This window comes from Perca flavescens, chromosome 19 (genome assembly GCF_004354835.1).
Source record: "Perca flavescens isolate YP-PL-M2 chromosome 19, PFLA_1.0, whole genome shotgun sequence".
In the NCBI taxonomy this organism is placed as follows: Eukaryota; Metazoa; Chordata; class Actinopteri; order Perciformes; family Percidae; genus Perca; species Perca flavescens.
This window is the reverse complement of record NC_041349.1, coordinates 27,997,757-28,020,214: the sequence shown is the minus strand read 5'-3', so window position 1 is coordinate 28,020,214 and position 22,458 is coordinate 27,997,757. Positions and strand designations below refer to the sequence as shown.

The 22,458-nt window shown below is 42.9% G+C and overlaps 1 protein-coding gene across 1 annotated transcript in view; it reads left to right on the top strand.

Annotated features, from left to right (window-relative positions):
* The window catches only part of LOC114545451 (mitogen-activated protein kinase kinase kinase 11), a 46,935-nt gene that overhangs the window by 10,605 nt on the left and 13,872 nt on the right, over positions 1-22,458 (top strand). The window contains exons 2-4 of the mRNA XM_028563718.1: positions 13,929-14,109; positions 18,492-18,640; positions 21,648-21,823. Of these exons, the coding sequence (XP_028419519.1) occupies positions 13,929-14,109; positions 18,492-18,640; positions 21,648-21,823 (506 nt within the window). The remainder of the gene's footprint in view (positions 1-13,928; positions 14,110-18,491; positions 18,641-21,647; positions 21,824-22,458) is intronic.

Below are 22,458 nucleotides of genomic sequence, written 5' to 3'. Positions count from 1 at the left end.
TAAACAAATGTTTGTTTTATACACATGTCTGTTTATTTCCCCCCCAGAAAGGGGCGTGGCAACAAGAGGCAATGACAGGGTCTGCCCGAGGTTTCTGCCTCAAAGGAAGTTTTTCCTCGCCACTGTTGCATCAAATGCTTGCTCGTGGGAAGCTGTTGGGTCTTTGTAAATTATAGAGCGTGGTCTAGACCTACCCTGTCTTTAAAATGACTTGAGAGAACTCTTGTTATGACATAAGTAAATTGAATTGAATAGATGTCGTATTGCAGTGGAGAAACGGCACGTTTGTGCTTTCAAACTTTACTGAATTACTCTACTAGCTTACCACTTTTGCCACAATGACAAGCAAATTTATGCATAGGTGAGTATTTTTATTCAGCAGGAGACGTACCCTCAAATGTCAAGTGTAGCAGAAAATGCAGCGCCATCAAGTTACCCAGCCATAAACACGGCTGCACATTAAGCGGCGGTTTGCTGATTGGCATATCCGAGGGGTGTCTGGGGTGTCCTGGCAGGGAGAGGAAAGGGGTCACCAGGGGTAGAGCTCAGCTGCGTTGCTGCTGGCTGAGAGTGCGTGTCATCGGGTGATAAGGCAAACTTGCTGTGTGCAGTTTAGCCGGCCGCCTGGCTACGTCCTTTCCCTACCGTCTGTATTCTTTAGTTTGGCAAAGACAGACAAGCAGAACCCGGAGCTGTTACGCTCTCATTGGATTAAAGCAGCAGATTAGAGCTGGAGATTTAAGAGATTCACATGTGAGTGTGGATGAATTTCAGCAGATTCTTTTTTTTTTTTTTTTTTTTCCTCATGATGAGTATTGTACCACTGTTGGTATCGGTCTTCTCATCTCATTCTCTAGAAATAAAGCATCATCTGAGTGAACATGACCTACTAATGAGCAATAAATAAGAGCTCAATGTGAGTTTTTGTATTACTGTGCTTGCTTTCAGCCATCCTCTGCAGCCACACTAATTGTATTTCGACTGCCACCTTCAACTTCTTTCAACTTTTCTATTGTTTTTTTCTATATTCAAGTGCAGGTTTTCTTTGGAAACTTTAGCCCTTAACCTTTTCTACTAGTGCTGTCCTCCACCAAAGAAATGGTTAGTCGACTAACACTCATATGTTATTATTGCGTTTTTAATAAATCATTTAATTTTGTCCATATGGCCTTAGCATTAAACAAACCGTTCTTACATGTCAACGACTTTCGTTTTGTGCTCCTTTTTTTTTTTTTTAGCATCAGTATTGAAAAAAAACCCCAAAAGAAGTACCCAACCCTACTTATAAGTTTCTTGGAAATAAGTCATTCAGCATTTAAAAGTCAACCTAAATGTCTAATCGACTAAAGACCAAAACGATCGATTAATCTAAGACTAAGAGGTCGCAGCCCTATTTTCTACTTTAGGCAATTAGCATGTCGTTGTCGCTTTCTTCCAGGGCCGAAAATCCATATCTCAATTAAAACTCAGGGTGATGTTAATATTAGAAATAATAATGAACACTATCCCAGCATTCCTGAGTGAAGTCCAGTCAAACTACTGCACTATATTGGATTCAGGTAGAGATTTCCAGACAATGGCCAGTCTATTTAATCAAATTAAACCTGTATGCTGACATGACATCTTAGTTTTAATAAGAAAGTGGCCGTGGTCTAATAAGGTGTATCAGCACCATGTAGCCTGTGTCTTCACATACAGTATGTACTGTACCTGTGCCACAGGAGATGGGCCCACACAATGACTGCACACCCACACTTGGTCATGACATCTGCTCTGTGTGTGTGTGTGTGTGTGTGTGTGTGTGTGTGTGTGTGTGTGTGTGGTTTGAGCAGGATGAGTGAGGGGGCAGAACAACTACTGCAAGAAAAGAGTAGGAAAAAAGAAAAGCAGACACTGGAAGGTCAGAGCGAACCGGAAGTACAGAGGTTTCCAGAACTCAGGCAGAGTGAAATCTATTGTTTCTCTCTTCCCCCCCCCCCCCCTCCTTCTCCAGGCTGAAACCTCATTCTCAGCTCGGCTTCTTTCTCACCACACATATCACAAGACAGTTCCCATGTACATGAGCAAAAAAATACATGTCCGTTTGTGGAAGAGAAAATGGTTCAGCGGATAAGGACCCATTTGTTTTGTGTTCTGGAAGGAAACCAACATAAGGAGGGTTCATCAGTGTAGTAAGAAAATGAAGACTTTGTTATAGGTGGTATGTTTGAGATGAAGGGGGGCGCTTAAGGTAGGGGGGGACCTGGGGAAGTATTTTTTAGTTTTTTTTTCTTACAATATGTGTGTGTGAGTTTTCGCTTCTTTATTTTTCCCCCCATTCTCTTTCACTTGTAGTTGCCATACTCCAGTTTAGTTTCACTTCATTGATAATGTGCTATTTTTTCAAATACATACACACACAACATCACCTTGGTTGCTACTTCAACCTTTGCGTTTTTCACAAAACAAGCCACTCCGAGGCTTTAGCTAGTGTGAATTTTTTTTTCTTTCTTTTTTTGTATTAAAATCATGCCTTCCAAGCAGCTCTGCTTCTGAGATAATAGCTAAAACTCTATTCTGCTCACCGCAGACATTTTAAGTCCCTATAGGAAAACCATATAATATTAATGCCAAAAAGCACATTAATGTTAATGTAAGGTCACTACTGATTTCAAGAAATATAATAGCCTCTTTCCACTGCAGGAACATTTTCAAGAACCCAGCAATCTTTTTAGCTATTTAGAAACTTGAACTGCATTTTGAACCTAGTAATCAGGGTCTAAAGGTAGCTCCTGAGCCAACGTCCCTTACTCTTTGTACCTGCTTTCTTTGATCCGTCCTCAGAACTACGGTTGGGTATCATTTCGATGCCTGCGCAACAGAAGCATCACGGCATGTGACGGTAGTTAACATTACCCTTGGCAGCAGATAATGTTAGCCTACTGTAAGCTAGTAGCTGGCTTTAAATACTGACAGCTAAGCAGCATTCAGCTGGATTCCAACACAGGGACGTACATCATTCTGCAGCTAAAGACAAAGAGGAGACTAGCTTTGCAGGCACCATGGCTACTGCCAAAGTTGTCTCAGAAACAACACCGACAGGACTTCATGGTGCATTCAACTATACCTCGTAAGCTCATGGTGCATTCAAGTGCAACTCAAGAAACTCAAATATGTGTTAAGTATCTGCCATCTGTTCGTTTTACCTTTTGTTGTTTAACAGAAATTGACTGGTGAAATAAGTTATTGTTAATACATTTAAAATAAATCATTTAAATTTGACCATATGGCCTTAGCAATAAGCAAGCTATACCTCAAGGTTGCCAACTGTCGTTTTGGGGTCTTTTTTCTTTTCTTTTTTTAAAGGACCCATGGCATGACAATTTCACTTTATGAGGTTTTTCAACATTAATATGAGTTCCCCCAGCCTGCCTATGGTCCCCCAGTGGCTAGAAATAGTGATAACATTTAAAGTTACAGACACAGAAAAGGCACATTGTGGGACTGGCTGTAGTGGCTGTAATTCTGTACAAAGGCTGAATAAAAGAGACTTCAGATACAGTATTAGGGGACCACTAAGGTCTATATAAAAGATTTCAGATACAGTATTAGGGGACCATTAAGGTCTATATAAAAGAGACTTCAGATACAGTATTAGGGGACCACTAAGGTCTATATAAAAGAGACTTCAGATACAGTATTAGGGGACCACTAAGGTCTATATAAAAGAGACTTCAGATACAGTATTAGGGGACCACTAAGGTCTATATAAAAGAGACTTCAGATACATTATTAGGGGAACACTAAGGTCTATATAAAAGAGACTACAGATCCAGTATAAGGGGACCACTAAGGTCTATATAAAAGAGACTTCAGATACAGTATTAGGGGACCACTAAGGTCTATAAAAGAAACTTCAGATACAGAAGTATTAGGGGACCACTAAGGCCTATATAAAAACATCCAAAAAGCAGCATGTTATGGGACCTTTAAGTATCAGTTCGGCCACACTTAAGGCACAGGAACAGTTTTAAAAGTTTTTGCACCGGTATCGTAAAAACCCCCAAACGATACCCATACCTATTCAGAACATCAGCGCTCCTTCCCTTACTACCTTGACCTCAGAGCATCAAGCAAGTAATGACCTGTCTGAGTTTAGAAGGAAATGGCGTTAATGAAGGTTAAATTTCAACACCACTGGATTGTTAATAAGTGACCGTTTTCAGGACCTCCCAGTACCTGGCAGCAGACACTGTGCACAAGGAATCATGTATAAACCCCCAGTACAATATTGTCCAAAGCCATAGTTTTTAAGAAGCAGCCCAACAGTTAAAGCAACACATTAGTGCTTAATTTAAGTGATAGGATTAGACAGCTAACAACCTGGAGAGACCTGACAAACCTGATCAACGTTTTCCAACCGCAGAGCACGGAGTGTGTCGCACGTTAATCTGGGTCATTGTTAAGTGTGTCAACACATTCCACTATGCCTTGGGATATTATAACCATGTACCAATAAAACAAACATTTCAGGTTAGTTCTAATGGTAGCACCGTGGTGTAGAGGGTGAATGTGAAATGTAGAACCTGAACCCAAAAATGTTGTCTTTACATACATCAAATGAGAATAGCACTGCCACCTCAGAGCGTGGCCGTGCTTCGTAACCTCCCTGACGTTCCTACACTCGGTGAACTCGTTGCGTGCCCCGGCGCTGAGACGAAACTCCAGCGTTAGTTTCATCTTCTGCACTGTGATTATGCCCTATCGCTCCCTCTCTCTCTCACTCTCACTCACTCACTTGGCTGCCTGGTCAGAGGTTGCCAGACTGTCTGTCAGCCTATGGCCGCGTCCCTCTGGGGACAAAGCTCCCGTTCTTCCTGGGGAAAGCCCCCACCCTGCCGGAATTCTCCCTTTCGCCTACGGGTGCAGCGCGGGGGAGGAGGGAGGAAGGTAGAGAGAGCATAGAGGAGGCTTAGGTTGAGCCGATGTGGGTATCTAAAAGCCGATACAGTTGTAAGAATTTGACACAATTTGGACTTTAGGTCAGTGTTTACTTTATCTTTCAGATATTTTAGCCGCTCTTGTTTTCTGCTCTGTAACATGAACACAAAATATCAAATTTGTTTAGCCACAAGGACAAATAGCCGCCTCATATGCTCACACACTGATATATCACTCTGTCTTACTACCAGAGATTAGATGGGGTGAGGAACGATAGCATACTTGAGAAAAATGCGGTGAGAGATGGCGATAGAGCTCCGGCGCTGAATTCTAGAGAAAACATAATTAAGTGAGGTGCAGAGTGAAAAGGCAGAGAGCGGCTTTGTGGAGTTGACTTTTGCATCTGGCACGTTACTGTGACAGGGATGGATGGTTACAGAAAGAGTGTCCTGCAGCTGAAAGGTTACGGCCTTTATCACTACATGTACTGTATGTTCAGCACCAGCCACATATCACACTCCCAAATGTCCCTGAGTGGGGACGTTGACCCTTTCCAAGCTTTTGCTCTCGGTATGCTCTCAGAATGTTTGCTAAGCCCCCTTTAGTTACTGTTGCTATGCCTCACCACCACATGCAGCTTGCAATGATAACGGTGGCAGATTTGCCACTGGAAATTCTTAGCCATTTTTGGAACAATGGGCCCTTGATTTAAGACAGAGGTAGACAAATGCAGACTCCTGATTTCCAGCTGGCAACTCTCCATTTAGCCAGCTAAAATGACAACTGGCGGGCGCCCAGGTTACTCACCTGGTAGAGCCCGCGCCCAGATATAGAGGCTTAGTCCTTGACGCATTGGCCACAGGTTCAAATCCAACCTGCGACCCTTTGCTGCGTGTCGTTCCCCCTCTCTCCCCTTTCATATTTGAGCTGTCTTATCTAATGAAGACTTAAAATGGCAAAAAAAAATATCTTTAAAATGACAACAGGCTGGCAGATTTGATCAGGTCTAGCTAGCTCGCTAATTAACGTTGGCTCTACGAGTTGGTTCAAAATACTGTACCAGTGTGGCCGGGTTGGCTCGGTTGGTGGAGCTAGCTAGCTCATGTGATCCTTACCTAGCTACTGAGCATGTGCAACTGACAACAAAGATGTTACAGAAGCTGAGAGGTCTCACCTGACACAGGATGAAAAGAGGAGCTGCAGCAATGTGCAGTACAACAAAAATATGGTGTTTTTTTGAAAATTAAACCATGTAAACCTGTTCTGATACAAACTCAAATTACCATTATGAACCTGAAAATGAGTATAATATGGCCACTTTAATATATATTTTTTTCCCCTATCCCAGTATAGATAAGCGGTGTAGCCAGACCATAATCCAGTGCTGACACAGCGCTGTGGAGATAGGCCTGGGTATGCAGGAAGAACTGTTTATTAACCCTATTTTTCGGCTCTTTTATGACATCAAAAATGACACACCGAAAAGCAACAAAACAAGGCATACTTGTCTTCTAGCGATGGGGAAAGTAGTCTATTGCCTGTTTTTAGCGCGTTTTCCCATCTTTAAAAAACCTGAATCTTTGCGCTAATTTTATCGGAAAAAAATGGTAAAATATGCATTTGGTGGCTACATACGCTATATAGTGCTAAAATACATATGCTACAGTCCCAGGCTGAAACAGCTCAACAACTCACCAGCTTGTAAAGAAACTGCATTGTTCTGGTATAACAGTAGAGAGCTAGTTAGTCCTAGAAATATAAGTATGACATGGAAAATGTGAGATCATAGTTATGTCAATTTTGTTTTTTATTTCTTCCACACACTACACATGGTAGTTAGTAGTATATAACTGTAAATAATATGTAACCCCTTAACCTAATGGAACCTAGTTATTTCATGATATGGTCCTTGCCCTTGTAAGTAACGCTTGGCTACTAAGTTATACGCTAATTAGCATGGCACGCTAATGATTGCAGTTTACGTTAGAGAAGACAAACACAATGTTGTATCCAATAATAACTAGAAGGGAGTTTGAAGAGTGCAGACCTCCGCTAAAGCCGCCCCCCATGTCGCAGTGTTGATGAAAAGAATAAATAATGTGTATGTCCGCCCTGTTATTTGGATCATCTCCAGATTTTAATGGGTATTTCCTTCGCCCATGCTACACCCTTCAACCAAGGTTCGTGCCAGTAGTTTCCCCGTAATCCTGCTGACAAGCAAACAACGCAACAAAGAAACCAAACTGAAACATAACCTCCTTGGGCGGAGGAAAAAAAAAATCCCCCAACAACACCATCCTCCTGCAAACAGTCAGCTTTATGCATTGGCGTTGCCAGCCATCTGATTTTGCAGATACTCACTTAGCAACTCTGTTCTTTGTCTGCTATGACTTTCTCGAAAATAGAGGCCCTCTGCGTCTGTAGTGATGTCAGACCAAGTTCCTGGAAACCAATCCACTTGATTTCAGATTTCACGGTCTAATTTTTAAGAGGTTGAACAGATTTTTGCTGCATTTTTACCCAGCTGTTATGAAATCCAAATAGATCTAGGCCTCTCGTTTGATGACACGTGAACGGAGGTGGCCAATGGGGAATAGTCCGTGTTCGCTCAGGATGGCCATGGTTGTGTTTTTAGTCAGACAGGTAAGCGTGTGTAACATAACAGCAGCCTCTGGAATGTACCATAAATCCCTGCCACTGGGATTCTCGCTAAGCCAACTGTTGGATTGAGTTGAGTCAGCACCAAACACCGGCTGCTGCTGCTGCTGCTGCTGGTAGGAGTCATGACTGCAACTGACGCACTCTTGTTTCTAAACAGCAAACAATGCCAAACAGAGTGCTGTTGCCATGGCGAACTGTCACTGTGGTTTTTTGCGGTGACATTGTTGGTTTCGCCCCTGTGTCAGGAAGACGTTCTGCCTGAGCAGGACTGATCTAGTCGTGATACTCGCCGTTATCCTGTGAAGGAGAGGGGGTGTTTCCTGTTCCGTTTGCCACTTCTGTCAACACACGTCCACAAAATGTGATGCCAGGTGAGAGACAAAAGAGGATGCAGATTAAAAAAAAAATCCTTGTATGAGCAAAATACAATTTATATAAATCCAAGTTTATTAGGTCCAAACCCTTTCCCTAAATCTTGACTTTGCACATATGCTGCAGAAAGCTATTTATGTTGGTGCTGTTTCTATAGCTCTTTATACAGCATGGAGGCCATTAAGGATATGTGGAGTGTTTTTTTTTTTCCTCCTGGTTCCCTCCATAGTACACTGGAGTTATCCTGTCCAGACTTCGGTGCACTACTTAAATCTTCTTCAACTTTCCAGTACAGTTTTGAAGATGTCAGCAGCAGACTTAATGTTATGTGGGTCAGCGGCTGATTTGGACACAGCGTCTTGCCACATACCGTCCAGTAAGCAGCTGACTCATGCGGCAGTCGTCGTCAGTGCGATGGTGGTGGCGGCGAGAGGAGGGAGGCTGAGCACCGCTGAACTGTCGATGCACTCTGCCTTAACTCAGGAAGTGGAAGAAGAATGTGCTGCGGGTTTGTGCTGAGACTGCTGAAATGCTTTTGTTACTTGTGTGTGTTTGGATTTGCATTTTGTTTGTTTCTATGCTTAGTTGCATGTGTGTGTGCATGCACAGATGAGTGTCGTGGACCCATGTGTGCATGCATGATAGTGGCGGGAATCACCACAGGCCCCAAGATACGCTATTATCACAATACAATGTTATTGCGATTTGTATTTTTTTCCAACTTCAAATTATGTCCCCTTTATCTTAATGGATACATTTCTCTATGTTCATCTTACTTTACATTTTTTATTATTCTAACCCAAAAGGTTAAATTCTCATGCGATTCATATAATAAAAGATCAATACTTGGAGTCCATGTATTGATACAGTATTGCCACGGCAAATATCGCGGAAATATTTTTTTTCCCCCCCCCATAATGCATGTGTGTGTGTGTGTGTGTGTGTGTGTGTGAGTGAGTGAGTACATGCACTGGTGTAAGATAGGCCTGGGGCCAGGGACTTTTATTTTGCCCCTCTCCCAGCATGACTCTGTGGTTAACTGTATTAACATCACATGATGGATAGAATACATACTACATACTACATACTACTAACAGAGTATCAGCCAGGTTATAGAGCAGGTTGCCAGATACGGTAGGTGAGCACAGGTTAGGATTTTGGTCTCAAACCTGGCAACCTTCAGTCAGTGCGCCTGGCTGTTCTCCAAAAGATTTCAAAATAAAACACCCAGGTTTATGGTGATTTTGGCTGTTTTGACTTCTCAGCCGTTTCTAGAGTGAGACAGGCGAACAGGCACGCACGCACACACACACACACACACACACACACACACACACACACACACACACACACACACAGAGTCGCAAATATTTTTCTTCTCATAACACTTACTTGAGTGTGCATCTGAAAAACCTGTTTGGAGGGCCACTATCCCTGCAAGAATCGGGATCCCACTACCCCTACATGTCAACGCGCAAAATGGAATGGTAGTGGCAAGGGGTGTATTGGGGTTGGCCCTAAATATGCCTATAAAAAATTTTTAATTTAAAAGTGTAATACATTATGATTTTTCACAGCTGATCGTCCAGCTGTCATAGCACACCCATTTAGCCTACACCTCTGTGTGTGTTTGTGTCGTAGTTCAGTGGTGTGTATTCATGTGTGCATGCAAGCGTGTCCTTCAAGTGTGTGTGTGTGCGCGAGTTTGTGTGTGAGATTTCTCATACTTTGCTACTTGCGTGCAGCTGGATGCATTGCTAAAAATAAAAGACACAGAATGTGAGTGTGTCCTGTGTTAAGTGTCTGTGTGTGCATCCGTTTGCGGAATGAGTGCGTTGCGCGTGTGACCGTGTGTGCGCGCCATTTTCTATCATTCTGCATTCACTGTTCTCCGTGCCCCGTCTCTCTCAATCATATGATAAGGATCGTCATTCAGCACCTCTCTCCGCCTCTGTCCCCTCTGCTCGCTCTACCACGGCACCCCCCTCCCCCTCTCCCTCCCCCCACCCCTCCCGTCTGTGTCTGTCAGTGTCTGCTGCCACGTGACACCTCTTAACCTCAGTTTCCTAAAATAGCGCTCTGCTTATTGTGCACAATGAACAGCAAGCGCGAACAACAAAAATCAGCTCCGGAGGTGTTTTTTTATTTTTATTTTATTTTTTAAGGAAGAGCCCCTCCACCGGCTAATTGGCCGATACCGGCATCACTTCCTGGAAGTGGGGTCACCGGCACAGCGAACGAGTGCCCGGGTGGGAATAGGGCTTGTTTTTACCAGACGCTTGCTGCCAGGCAGTAGAGTAGAGTACGGGATCAGGGCCTATTGCAATTATTACCAGCTCCCCCCTCTTTCAACACCAGCACCCCATTCCCTGAGGGGTCTGTGGGATTGACAGAAACAATGACTCAGCCATAGAGTGGACAGAAATTGATTTGCTGCAAAAAAAAAAAAAAAAAGGTTAAATGAGCGGGCACTTTCTTTCTCACTGTAGAGGTTGTTTGTGTTTTGGCCGTTGGCTACTTTTGCTATTTCATTGTTTGTGCCGCCTTCTCCAGGCAGAAGTCGATGTGAAAGTTTGTGATGGACATAGTTAGGTGCTTTGTCCCCCCCCGTTAGAATAAAGGGAGGCTGTTAAGAATGTGAAGTCGAAGCCTCCATTGATTGTCTGTCTTTGCACCTGTCGTCATCTTAAGAGACAGAGTGGACTAAATCCCAGACGCCGTTGCCGTGGAAGGTGTCTGCCTGTGTGCTTTCAGCAGAACTGAGGCCCGAAATTGTTGTGCAAATACATTATGAAAGAGCCATGTCTCCCATCCCGTTCATCACACACACATACACACACACACACACACACACACACACACACACACACACACACACACACACACACACACACACACACACACACACAGCAGACAACACAACCTCTTGTGATGCATTCCTTTGTGACGTCAAACTCGCTGCCTCTGGGCTACGGGGCACAGCACAGGATGTCAGAGAGAGAGAGAGAGAGACAAAGACATAGACAACAAAGAGAGAGAGAGAGTCGTTCACATGTGTAGAAGAAGATCCATTTCATATTTGTGTGGTCAAAGAAAAGAGACTGGAGAAAATACATTTTTCAGTGAAATACAGTCAGTAGGAAAAAAAAAAGGAAAACAGTGCCGAGGCCAGAAAGTCGGAAAGTGACTGCAAATAGCAGGAGTCTTACTTCCCTATAATAAGTCAAATTCTTTGCTGCTTCTCCTCCCTGCGTTTGATGGCCTGCCTTGCCCCTAGCGATGCCCAGCCTGCCAGCAAAGGGGAAGAGAGGCATGGCTGCCGATCATACTGAGACATGTGACACCGAGTCACACCGCAGCAACCGACATCCTCAGCGTGATATCTTTGTTTCTATTTTCATAGAAACAAAGCCTCCCAAACGCTGCGCGGTTTCATAACACTGGCTGGTCACCAAAGTGGGTTTACTTATAGGTTATTACATTTTACAGTGTATACTTTTCTCATTTTGGACTTCTGTGTTTGCATCTATGTTTAGAGACCCATTCTTGAATATCGGTCATCCACATCTGATTAAGCCATGCTGCTGCTGTAAGGTGTGACTAGGGACGGGTACCGAATTCATTACTTTTTAGGCACTGGCCAAATTGCCTCTGAAGTATCGAGTATCCGCGTCAGTGAGCCAATAAGGAATGGCCACCACCTGCATTAAGTGCATCTCCTCCTCATGTGCTGCACCAGATTGGCCGGTTCTTGCGGTTGTTGTTGCCATCCTGTACCTGTTCCTGCAGGTGTGATATTCAGATGTACCGATCCTACGGAGGTGTTGTTACACGTGGTCTTCCACTGCGAGGACGATCAGCTGTGCTTCCCGTCTACCCGTAGCGCTGTGTTAGGCGTCTCACAGTAGGGACATTGCAATGTATTTGCCCTGGCCACATCTGCTGTCCTCATGCCTCCTTGCACCACGCCTAAGGCATGTTCACGCAGATGAGCAGGGACCCTGGGCGTCTTTCTTTTGGTGTTTTTCAGAGTCAGTAGAAAGGTCTGTTTACTTTCCTCATTTTCTTATAACTCTGGCCTTAATTGCCTACTGCCTGCAAGCTGTTATTATCTTTTTGACCGTTCAACAGGTGCATGTTCATTAATTGTTTTATGGTTCATTGAACAAGCATGGAAAACATTGTTTAAACCCTTTACAATGAAGATCTCTAAAGTTATTTTGATTTTTACAAAAGTATCTTTAAAAGGGGACACAAACTGGATTTTGAAAAGTGTGGGGGGGACATGTAGCCCTGTCCCCAGTGGAAAGTACGCCCGTACCGGTGTTGTACATTTTTTTAACAATACCCAGCCTTAGGTGTGTCCCTCTCTATCAAGAAGGGTTCGTCAATTATGGAGAAAAAAACCCTCCATTCTCAGTAGATTTAGGCTTTCATAAAGTCCCAGTAAACATGGTTTGGGTAAGGTCAAAGGGTGTCAAGACATCTTGGTTACAAGTTAAAGCTTTTTTAGAATGTAGGTTACATATGGTCACTAGTTCCACAGCATTTCAATGACTATATTCAAATGCTAAATTAGGACCTGCGACACATTGAAATACCGTCTTTTGATGTAATCTGGATCCCCTTACAAACATTCACTTTGCAGCCAGATTAGGCACAGTTTTAACCTGCAAATCACCAACTCTGTATCGCCATATGGGCGGTATGGAGAAAGTCAAAGATCAATGAAATTGCAATATTGTTTAATGTAGTCTTGGCCTTGCCAGACCTTCCTCCACAGCGCTGATGATGAGGGTCTGGCTAGTCCACACAGCATTCCGGGATGGGAGAAAAACATGCTCTGGTTTATTGGCATTTCTTTAAACCAATCACAATCATCTTGGGCGTTATGACAGTGCCTCTGCAAAATAGCCTCGGGAAGGAACTTGTTTTGGTGGAACGTGTGTACGTTCATTAGTTGTTTTAGTCATGCAACAGAAAACTCAGATTGGACAGAGAGTCATGTCGATATAGACTATATTTAATGTGACAGAGACCCAATTGTGATTCAGATTGGTAACTAAGTGCACATCAGTGTTGACATTATGGTTGTCTGCAGGTGTGATATAGGAAAGATGAATGTCACTGTGACCATTGGGACAACACTATTGTCATGAAAAGGGACAATATTAAATAAAGTGTCATTGATATGGATTGTGACATTATTGAAATAAAACTAAAAGGTTGTCATTGGGGAAAAACGACCGAATTGTCTCTAAAGTATCGACAAATATCTTGCCATTCAATCCCAAATTTCAAAACCTAAGGAGTAAATCTCATCAGGGTAAATGAGCCAATAAGCACGCAGCATGCTTCTACCAAGATTTAACAATGTTTGTGATTGGCTGTTAAAGCTTTAGTGTGTAACTTTTTTATAATCGTGAACATCTGTTACATTCAAGCCATCGCCAAATGAGTTGCTACAAAGCTAATTAAGACTATCCGCTCTACACATTGCTCTCTATATTTCTCCTTATGGCTGTGTTCAGAAAATGGTGTCGTCTGACAACTTTCGTGCATAGAAAATCGAGAGAAGAAGAGTCCATCATGCTTTTTTTTAATCCTCCCTGTCCTTCTTGGCGTGATCCTGGAAGGCTTGAGTCATGTGCATGCAACGACCGTGTTGTTGTCATTACGTAGAATTCGTCATTGGGGGATACATAAAAAGATTTGTGCCATAATGTGTGATGTTGTAATTCCTTTTTGTTTTATAAAATTGGTATATGGGGAAAAAAAGTATCGTTTAGGAACCGGTTTAGAAGTCACAGTATTAGTATCGGTACCCAGCCTTTATGAAGTAACAACAGACTTTTGAAAGAAAAAAAGAAAATTCAATTTCGTTGCGTTTTTAATCACTCAACATATTTACCTGTTTAAAATGTTAACAGTCCTCCCTTCCTCTCTTCCTCCCTTCTTGTCCTTCCTTCCTGCAGTCCTTCTGGCTCAGCCCATAGAGAATGAATGTATGGAGGGTCTGACGTTGAAGATCACGGACTTCGGCCTGGCCAGAGAGTGGCACAAGACCACCAAGATGAGCACGGCCGGCACCTACGCCTGGATGGCCCCCGAGGTCATCAAGTCCTCCACCTTCTCCAAAGGCAGCGATGTCTGGAGGTGAGTGCTTCTGTGTGCCCGTTTCGGAAGCTCAGTCCGGTATCTTTATTATATGTGCAGGTGTGCTTTTATAGTATTTCAACAAGACATTTGAGCAAGTCATTTTGGGCTTTGGGACCATTTTCTGACATTTTATAGACTAAACAACTAATGGATTAATCGTTTCTTGTAATTGCTTTTTTACTTGTGATCAATAGTATCTTGGCTGTATAGGTTTACATGGTTTTATTCTCCAAAAACTAGGGATCGACCGATAATGTTTTTTTTCAAGGCCGATACCGATTATTAGTAGTTAATGATAACCGATAACCAATATTTGGAACTGATATGCATTTACAGTGAAAATGAAAATCTTTAAGTCAAAATTAAGATTTTGGAATGTTACAAACTCGTGAAGTCAGTCTCAGTGGTGAGTGAAACAGAGGGACAGACACAGAGTAGGAGTCGAGCCAAAGTAGACTACTTTTTAATTCATTAAAGTGCCCATATTATGAAAAAAAACATTATTTTGTGTGTCTGGTGCTTCGACACGCATACAAACTTGGGGAAAAAAACCATCCATGCTGTTTTGAGTGAGATACGGGTTTCTGAATGTCCTGATGATGTCCTGCCCTCAGTCTCTGGGTGAGCTGTTCAAAATCTGCAGGGCTTTCTACGTCAGTAGCCGAGACGAGTTGGCTAACTGTAGCATGCTAGCTCGTTCTCAATGGCAAGACACTGCTACAACACACACTAGTTCACCATATTCTACAAAAGAACTACTTCCATGTCCCTGTTCTGCAGGTATTCCACGCAAAGTTGGAAGTGCGCCCTCGTTTAGAAGAAGTCCCCTGGCTAATCCTGCCTTGTACTGACTGAAGTTAGAGAAACAAAGCGCTATCTGATGTGATCCTTACCTAGCTACTGCTCATGTGCGCCTCCCCACAAAGATGGTACAGAAGTGAGATGTCTCACTCTGTAGCTGAAACAGAGAGCTCAACACACAGGGTGAAAAGAGGAGCTGCAGCAATGTGCAGTACAACAAAAATATAGTGTTTTTTGAAAATTAAACCATATAAACTTATTCTGGTACAACCTCTAAATACAATTATGAACCTGAAATGAGCATAATATGGGCACTTTAACTGTATGGGTTATCAGGCAAATGAAACATTGATACAGATGATCTGCAAACTACCAAAAAAACGGCCCGATAATCAGCCAGGGCCGATAGTCGGTCTATCCCTACAAAAAAACACCATATATTTGTTGTACTGCACATTGCTGCAGCTCCTCTTTTCACCCTGTGTGTTGAGCTCTCTGTTTTAGCTACAGAGTGAGACATCCCACTGCTGTAACATCTTTGTTGGGAGTCGCACATGCGCAGTAGCTAGGTAAGGACTGCTAGCCAGTCAGAAGCAGAGTAGGGCGGGCCGTGACAAGCAAGCTAGTGTGATCCAAAACAAACCCGCTTCAGCCGCACATGTTGGAACTCAAATCTGATCCCAAACACTGACAGAACAACCCGACAAGCTCCGCAACCTAGACTGGAGCAAGACATTTCAGAGTGGTCAGTTATTTAAATGTTAACAAATTAGTCTTTCGTACGTAACGTTTTAATTCTGCACTATCTCCTGGACATGGCGATAAAACTATCTGAACTCTTCGGGCCTCCGCTCTAACTACCTTGGTTTGAGGGCGTGCCACACTAGCAGCTAGGCATGCATTCTAACGTGTGTTGCAAAGTGACGCAAAGTGACACGCGTTCGTCCCGGAAGTAAAGGCTGGACTACCATAGAGCTGTTTGGAGCAGTTTGTGAACAGTGTTTTCTGTTGGAGCTTTTTCACTTTTTAAACCTATAATAAAGGGAATACCAAAACCAAAAAGCATAATATGAGCTCTTTTAAAGAGAATTAAAATGTCAGCATATAAACTGTGGACTGTGGACAGAAAACAGGATCGAAAAAGAGGGGGGAAAGGGTCAAAGTGCAGAGAAGTGACGGTGGGACACAGAGTGATGGATTGAAGCAAAGACGGCCGCAGCCATGTGATGGCGTCTCTTCAAAGAGCTGCTCTGTGCTTTGTTGTGGGACATCTATACTGCACACTGTCCCATTGTCTCCAGTATAGACAGAGAAGGAGGCCACACACCAGACCTAACCACAGCCCTTTATCTGGGAGTGTGTGTGTGTGTGTGTGTGTGTGTGTGTGTGTGTGTGTGTGTGTGTGTGTGTGTGTGTGTGTGTGTGTGTGTGTGTGTGTGTGTGTGTGTGTGTGTGTGTGTACACATATCTGTGTGTACATATCTGTGTGTTTGGCCACATCTACACCGAAAGAGAAGAGTCCCTTGATTATGGTTTGTGGTTTTATAATAATGACTGTGTGATTTGTAAAGAGGGGATTCATGATTCATGGTGGCGTTTAAGTGCCATATGTGAATTTGCATTTGGAATGTAGGAAGCAGGGCTGCTATTTATTTTGCTCAGCCATAAGGGAAAAGATAAATAATGTATTAAAGCAATAATACACATTGATGGCTCTCCTGCGTTGTGGTTATAGCAGTTACTCCCGTATGCTCTGGTTTAATTTTAATCCAGTAGATTTGGACCATTTAATCCATTCTTAAATGGTTCTTTGCAGCCCCACACAGAGTCCGTGTGAAACCATTTGAGCATGCTGTTCCAGAGAACCTTTTTTGAAATCGTCTTTGAGAACAACAAAAAAAAATTCCGCTATGGCGCAAGCCTTTTTTTTTTTTTTTTTTTTTCGGTACATTTTAAGAAGCAAGAGTGTAGAGTTTTTTTTTTTTGGTTTGTTTTGTTTTACTTTTAATGGGTTCAGTGTCATCTCGCTATCTCACACACATATCCTCTCAGTTTCTATCTCCCCGTCTGTCAACAACAAACCCACGCAAGCTCATTTTCACAGCAATCACAGCACAGTCTGGAAAAACACAGTGAAATGAGCAAGGAGCGGCCCTGCTCTGCTCTGAAAATGAAGGGTAATCTTTGTTCTACTATTCTTTCTCATCTGTCCACGGGCACTCGTCTCTGAAAGCCACCACGCGAAGATGGCTACCGCCTCGGGGAGCAGCGGCGCAGCGTTTCTGCACACAGTGTCATAGTGTGTGGAAGTTGTAATTAAAGAACTAAATAAAAAAAGGCTGCGGCCTGCCCTCTCCACTTAGCGAGCCTCCACACTGCGTTCAGTCAGGTCCGGGCAAGGGCTAATTGACGGTGTGGGAGATCCAAGTCCTGCGCCACGCTTCATCTTCTTAGGACACAGGGCTGCTCCCATTGTGTGGGCTCTAAAGGCCTCTGTGTGCGTGCGTGCGTGCGTGCGTGCGTGCGTGCGTGCGTGCGTGCGTGCGTTTGCATGAGTTCACATTGCTTTGCAAGCGCGTTTCACCAAGCAAAAATATTCCACTGCACAAGTGTGTCTTAGTTCGGTACAGTCAGTGCAATGATAATGAATGAGAAAGGTTTAGTGTTGCTGTACAAAGTAGAAAGAAAAAAAAAAAATCCCCATGAAATATTTAAACACCGGAGACGACCCAAGGTGTTATCTTTTTATGTCAGTTCAGATTTTTCTTTTAAAAGCGCCATCACATGCAGTATTTCAACTCTACTTTTGGAATAACACACATTTTATACCATCTATTGGTATCTATGCTGCAAATGTGTTGGCAAGAGACAACGATATGGCATCAGTTTTGGCACATTTCACGTATCGTGACAAAATAGAAGACATATTTTGACTGGATTGGTTCATTTTTAATTCCCCTCCTCCTACCTCCTGTCTAATGTGATCGGTCCAGATGGCTAATGGCTTAAATGGCTCCAGAATGCCAAAACATTTCTTGCAGTTTTGCCTTGCAGGTTATGTTGATATCATGCCAGAAATTCATATCTATGTTCTACTGTATGTATAGAGATATAGAGGAGGAGGAGGGAGGCTTAAAGAGACAGCCGCTAAAACGGAGCGTTTCAGACAGAGGGCGAATACAGATGTATTCAGACAGACAACATGAGCAAAATAATGTGTTTTTTAAATATTAAAGCATGTAAACATGTTCTAGTAGAAAACCCAAACACAAGTATGAACCTGAAAATGAGCATGATATGGGACCTTTAAGTTTGCATTAACAGCTTACAGATGTATGAAAAAAAACACATGGCAGTAGTCTAGAAATTAAAACAATTGTAAAATTAAAATTCTTGTTGAGTATATTGATACTGCACTGGTCTTATTTAATATAATACAACAGTATACTAAAAATGCTGATAGCGCGTTACTGTATGTGTTATAAAATACAGCATGACGCATGTTCTAGGATATATCCTGTGTCTAATTCTGGAGTATACGGTCTCATGCCTTGATGCCTTGTGTTTTTCCCCTCCAGCTATGGCGTTCTGCTGTGGGAGCTGCTAACAGGAGAGGCGCCCTACAAAGGGATTGATGGACTCGCCGTTGCCTACGGAGTCGCTGTCAACAAGCTCACCCTGCCCATCCCTTCCACGTGCCCCGAACCTTTCGCTCAGCTCATGTCAGGTGGGAACACGTGTTTGGAAATGTAATGGAACGCACTCATCGCACCGTGTCAGGCAATGGCTTTTCAGTTCAGTGGTGTGAGAGTACTCTTGCGTGAGATCAAATCGGTTTCCTTCTGCACGCTCTCTTTCCATTTCCTTAAAGCTGAGTCGAAATTGAGAAAACAAATTCCTGTATGTTGTTAATAACGTGGCCGCGGCACGGAGAGGAAGCCGGAGCCAGCTTGTGCAATATGTTTGTACCAATTTATGTTTCTTCCTTTCGCTTCGGTTTTCAAGTTGAAATGAAATGTCACCTGGGTCTAACATGCTACCAGCCAAAAAGAAGAAATAGCCCCTTCTCTTGATGTCTGCTTGTCTTTTATATATCTTTTATACATAAAAAAAAAAAGAGATCAGTGCACAAAACCACCGATAGCCACCTCAGAGGATTAATTAATTATCGGATTGGTTTTTTGATCCGCTTGTACTGCCCAAAGTGTTGCAGCAAATTATGCAAAAAACCCCACAGCAAGTTAATTAAGCATAACACTTTGAATAAGTGATCAGCTTGACTCTAGATTATGCTCACACAAGTGCCTGAAATATGTGTAAATAAAGAATTAGAGGCATCGCAGGATACTCATTGGACATGAGTGTGTAATGAGAGCAGAAACATCCGTCTAGTCATTTGACCTGATTTTAAGTCTTCCAGTTCAGATTCACGCGTTTCTTTAGGGTGATAAGATTGGCCTTTTTTTTTTCTCTTTCCAATGCACATCAGTATGTCTACGGATTATGGCAAACCAGTGAGTTACTTCCTTTTTTCAGGTCCCTCAATTTAAGAAAACGCTAAAAAGAAGTGAAACTGCTGGAAAGAAATGTGAATTGGGGCGACTTTAATGTCAGATGTTTTCCACTCAGTACCAGACTAAATGAGCCTTTAATTTTTGGATAAGTCCTGGATCTTCCCAATCCTACCTATGGCTACTTTAATTACTATTTTGCTTTGCTTTGGTCCGTCTGCATCAGTGTGAGGACAGCAATGCATTGATACTTTTAGAGCAGGATTGTCAAACTCAACTTCACTTAGGGCCACACTGGAAATTAAGAATCGCATTGATGGCCAGACATAAAGTTTATGGAAATGCTTCTATCTAAGAGAAAAGTCAAATATCTTTAACTGCATTATTAAATGTCTCCTATAATCTTCTCACACACAGTGAGAACAGTTTGGTCGACGTAAAGCCCTAAAGAAGTCGGCAGCAAAGTTCCTTTGCCATCATAGGCGGCTTGCACACCTACCTTGTGTGGTCCAAACCAAACGGCCGAAATTTGGTCCGACCAAAAGAGCTAGTCTTGGTCCGGATCAAACTGAAGCATGGTCCGCTTTGTTTCTAGTGCGAAAGCATTTTTTGGATGGTTCGGACCAAATATAGGAAGCTCTGGCAGGCTATCATCGTGTTGTAAGACCGGGGAAGCTCAGTAGAGAGAGAGAGAGAGAGAGAGAGAGAGAGAGAGAGAGAGAGAGAGAGAGAGAGAGAGAGAGAGAGAGAGAGAGAGAGAGAGAGAGAGAGAGAGAGAGAGAGAGAGAGAGAGAGACGGTGTCAGAGCAGACAGCTGTCGGTTATCAGAGCTGAGATTACATCAGCAGAGTACTTGTTAAGTGGTAGGAAATGTACAGTGTAGGTTTCCGTTTGTCTGTGAATAAGTGCCGCAGAAAGAAAGTTCCCGTGTCTCGTTTCTCAACATAGCAACAAAACAAAAAGAGAGAGAGGGGGGAAAATTAACGATTGACTATCGATTAATCATTAATATTTTTATATTAAAATTCATTATTTTTAATAAGTTAAAAATGCAATGAAAATACAGCGTGTTTAACCTCGATGAGATCTTAATTACAAGTAGAACAACTTGTGGCAGTTAAACTGGAGGTTATAGATATATGCGGTGTGGTGCTCTGAAGCAGCAGAACCTGCAGCTGCGAGTCGGCGTTCTTAATTAAAGACCCTTGTTTCTTCCAAAATAATAAATAAAAAGAATCATGTTAAATAATAACTTAACCAAAAACATAATAATACTTAGATCTGACAGCTTTTGTCAGAATGTAACTCAAAACTATCCAAGGCACGAACAAAGCCTAATAAAAACGACAGGACGTAGTTTTGTCAGGTATAGATCTTTAGTGCACTTGCATAACTGCAGTGTGAAACCAAAACTAAAACCGGATCAAATGCAAAAACATGAACCTTGGTTCGGACTTTCAGGTGTGAAAGCCCTCATAGAAATAAGCGCCAAAGAAGGTCGATAAAAAGTGGCCAAAGTGAAATAAAGTTCCGAAAAAGTGACAAAAAACTAGGTGGGCCAAAATGTATTGGGAACCTAAATTGATATGCGGGCCGGATCAAAGTCTGTAAGGGGCCAGATTTGGCCCGCGGGCCTTGAGTTTGACACATGTGCTTTAGAGAGTGTAGTTGTTGTAGTAAAAACTCTGCAAGTGCTGCAGTGTGGACCCTAGTCTATATTGACGTTTCATTTACCGGATTGTTCAGGTGCTGCCAGAAATTCCGCCGAATGTTCCTTATTTTTGGCCGGATGTCAGTCTCCTTCCTCTTTCTCTCTGTTGGCGTTCTAAACTCCGGTGGATTTGTGAGGACTATGGTTAACTGCTCCTCAGATCTCTGCAGGGTAAATCCAGACAGCTAGCTAGACTATCTGTCCAATCTGAGTTTTCTGTTGCACGACTAAAACTACTTTTGAACGTACACATGTTCCACCAAAACAAGTTCCTTCCCGAGGCTATTTTGCAGAGTCACCGCTGCCCCGCTCGGCGCTTAGTCCCGCCCAAGACGATTGTGATTGGTTTAAAGAAATACCAATAAACCAGAGCACGTTGTTTTCCCATCCCGGAATGCTGCGTTGACTAGCCAGACCGTCCTCCGCAGCGCCGTGGAGGAAGGTCTGGCAATGAGAGACTATGTGGGACGTGGTGTTTGACTGTGTGTCTGCTGTGTGTGTATGTATGACAGAGTGCTGGGACCAGGACCCCCACCGCAGACCCAATTTCAGCTCCATCCTGGCCCAGCTGACGGCCCTGGAGCAGCAGGTGAAGGAAGAGATGCCGCAGGAATCCTTCCACTCCCTGCAGGAGGACTGGAAACTGGAGATCCAGGACATGTTTGACGAAATCCGGGCTAAAGAGAAGGTAAGAGGCAGTCGGTGTGCGTAATTCGTTAACCATTTGTGTTCCCATCCATCTGGGCCAACCATTTGTTAATTGATTTTGTATCCATTCAATCAAACTAAGATCATATTTGAATTAAAAGATAAATCTGTACAACACTGTCTCTCATCTGTGTACATTCCTGCATTTTTGCTTCAAAGAAAACACACAAACGTACTTGATATCAAACTATGAAGTAATTTAAAATGTATAGCCAGACAATATGATGTTGTATTTAAATATATGTAGCAGCTATTCCTTCCCGCCGCACGACCTCTACGTTATTGACACAGACGTGAAAAAGAAGCAAAAACGGCTCATCACAGAAACATTCATTTTACTTTGGACTTTGTCAAGTTGTGTGCCACCTTGAATTAATGCTCATTTATTCCAAAAAAGACGATATTCCGACTAAGCTGTTTACACAGCTAATGGAAGTGAATATTCCGGCAATATTTCGGTTTACACGTAGCCGTGCAACATAGTTTTTTTAAAGGCTAGTTCTCCAGCGGTGGCGGACTTGTAGGACTGTGGGAACACAGCGTCCCTCTTTCATTCCTTTAAACACCTTCTTGAAAGCGTCTGCGTTGCGATGTTCATGTCTTATTCAGAAAATG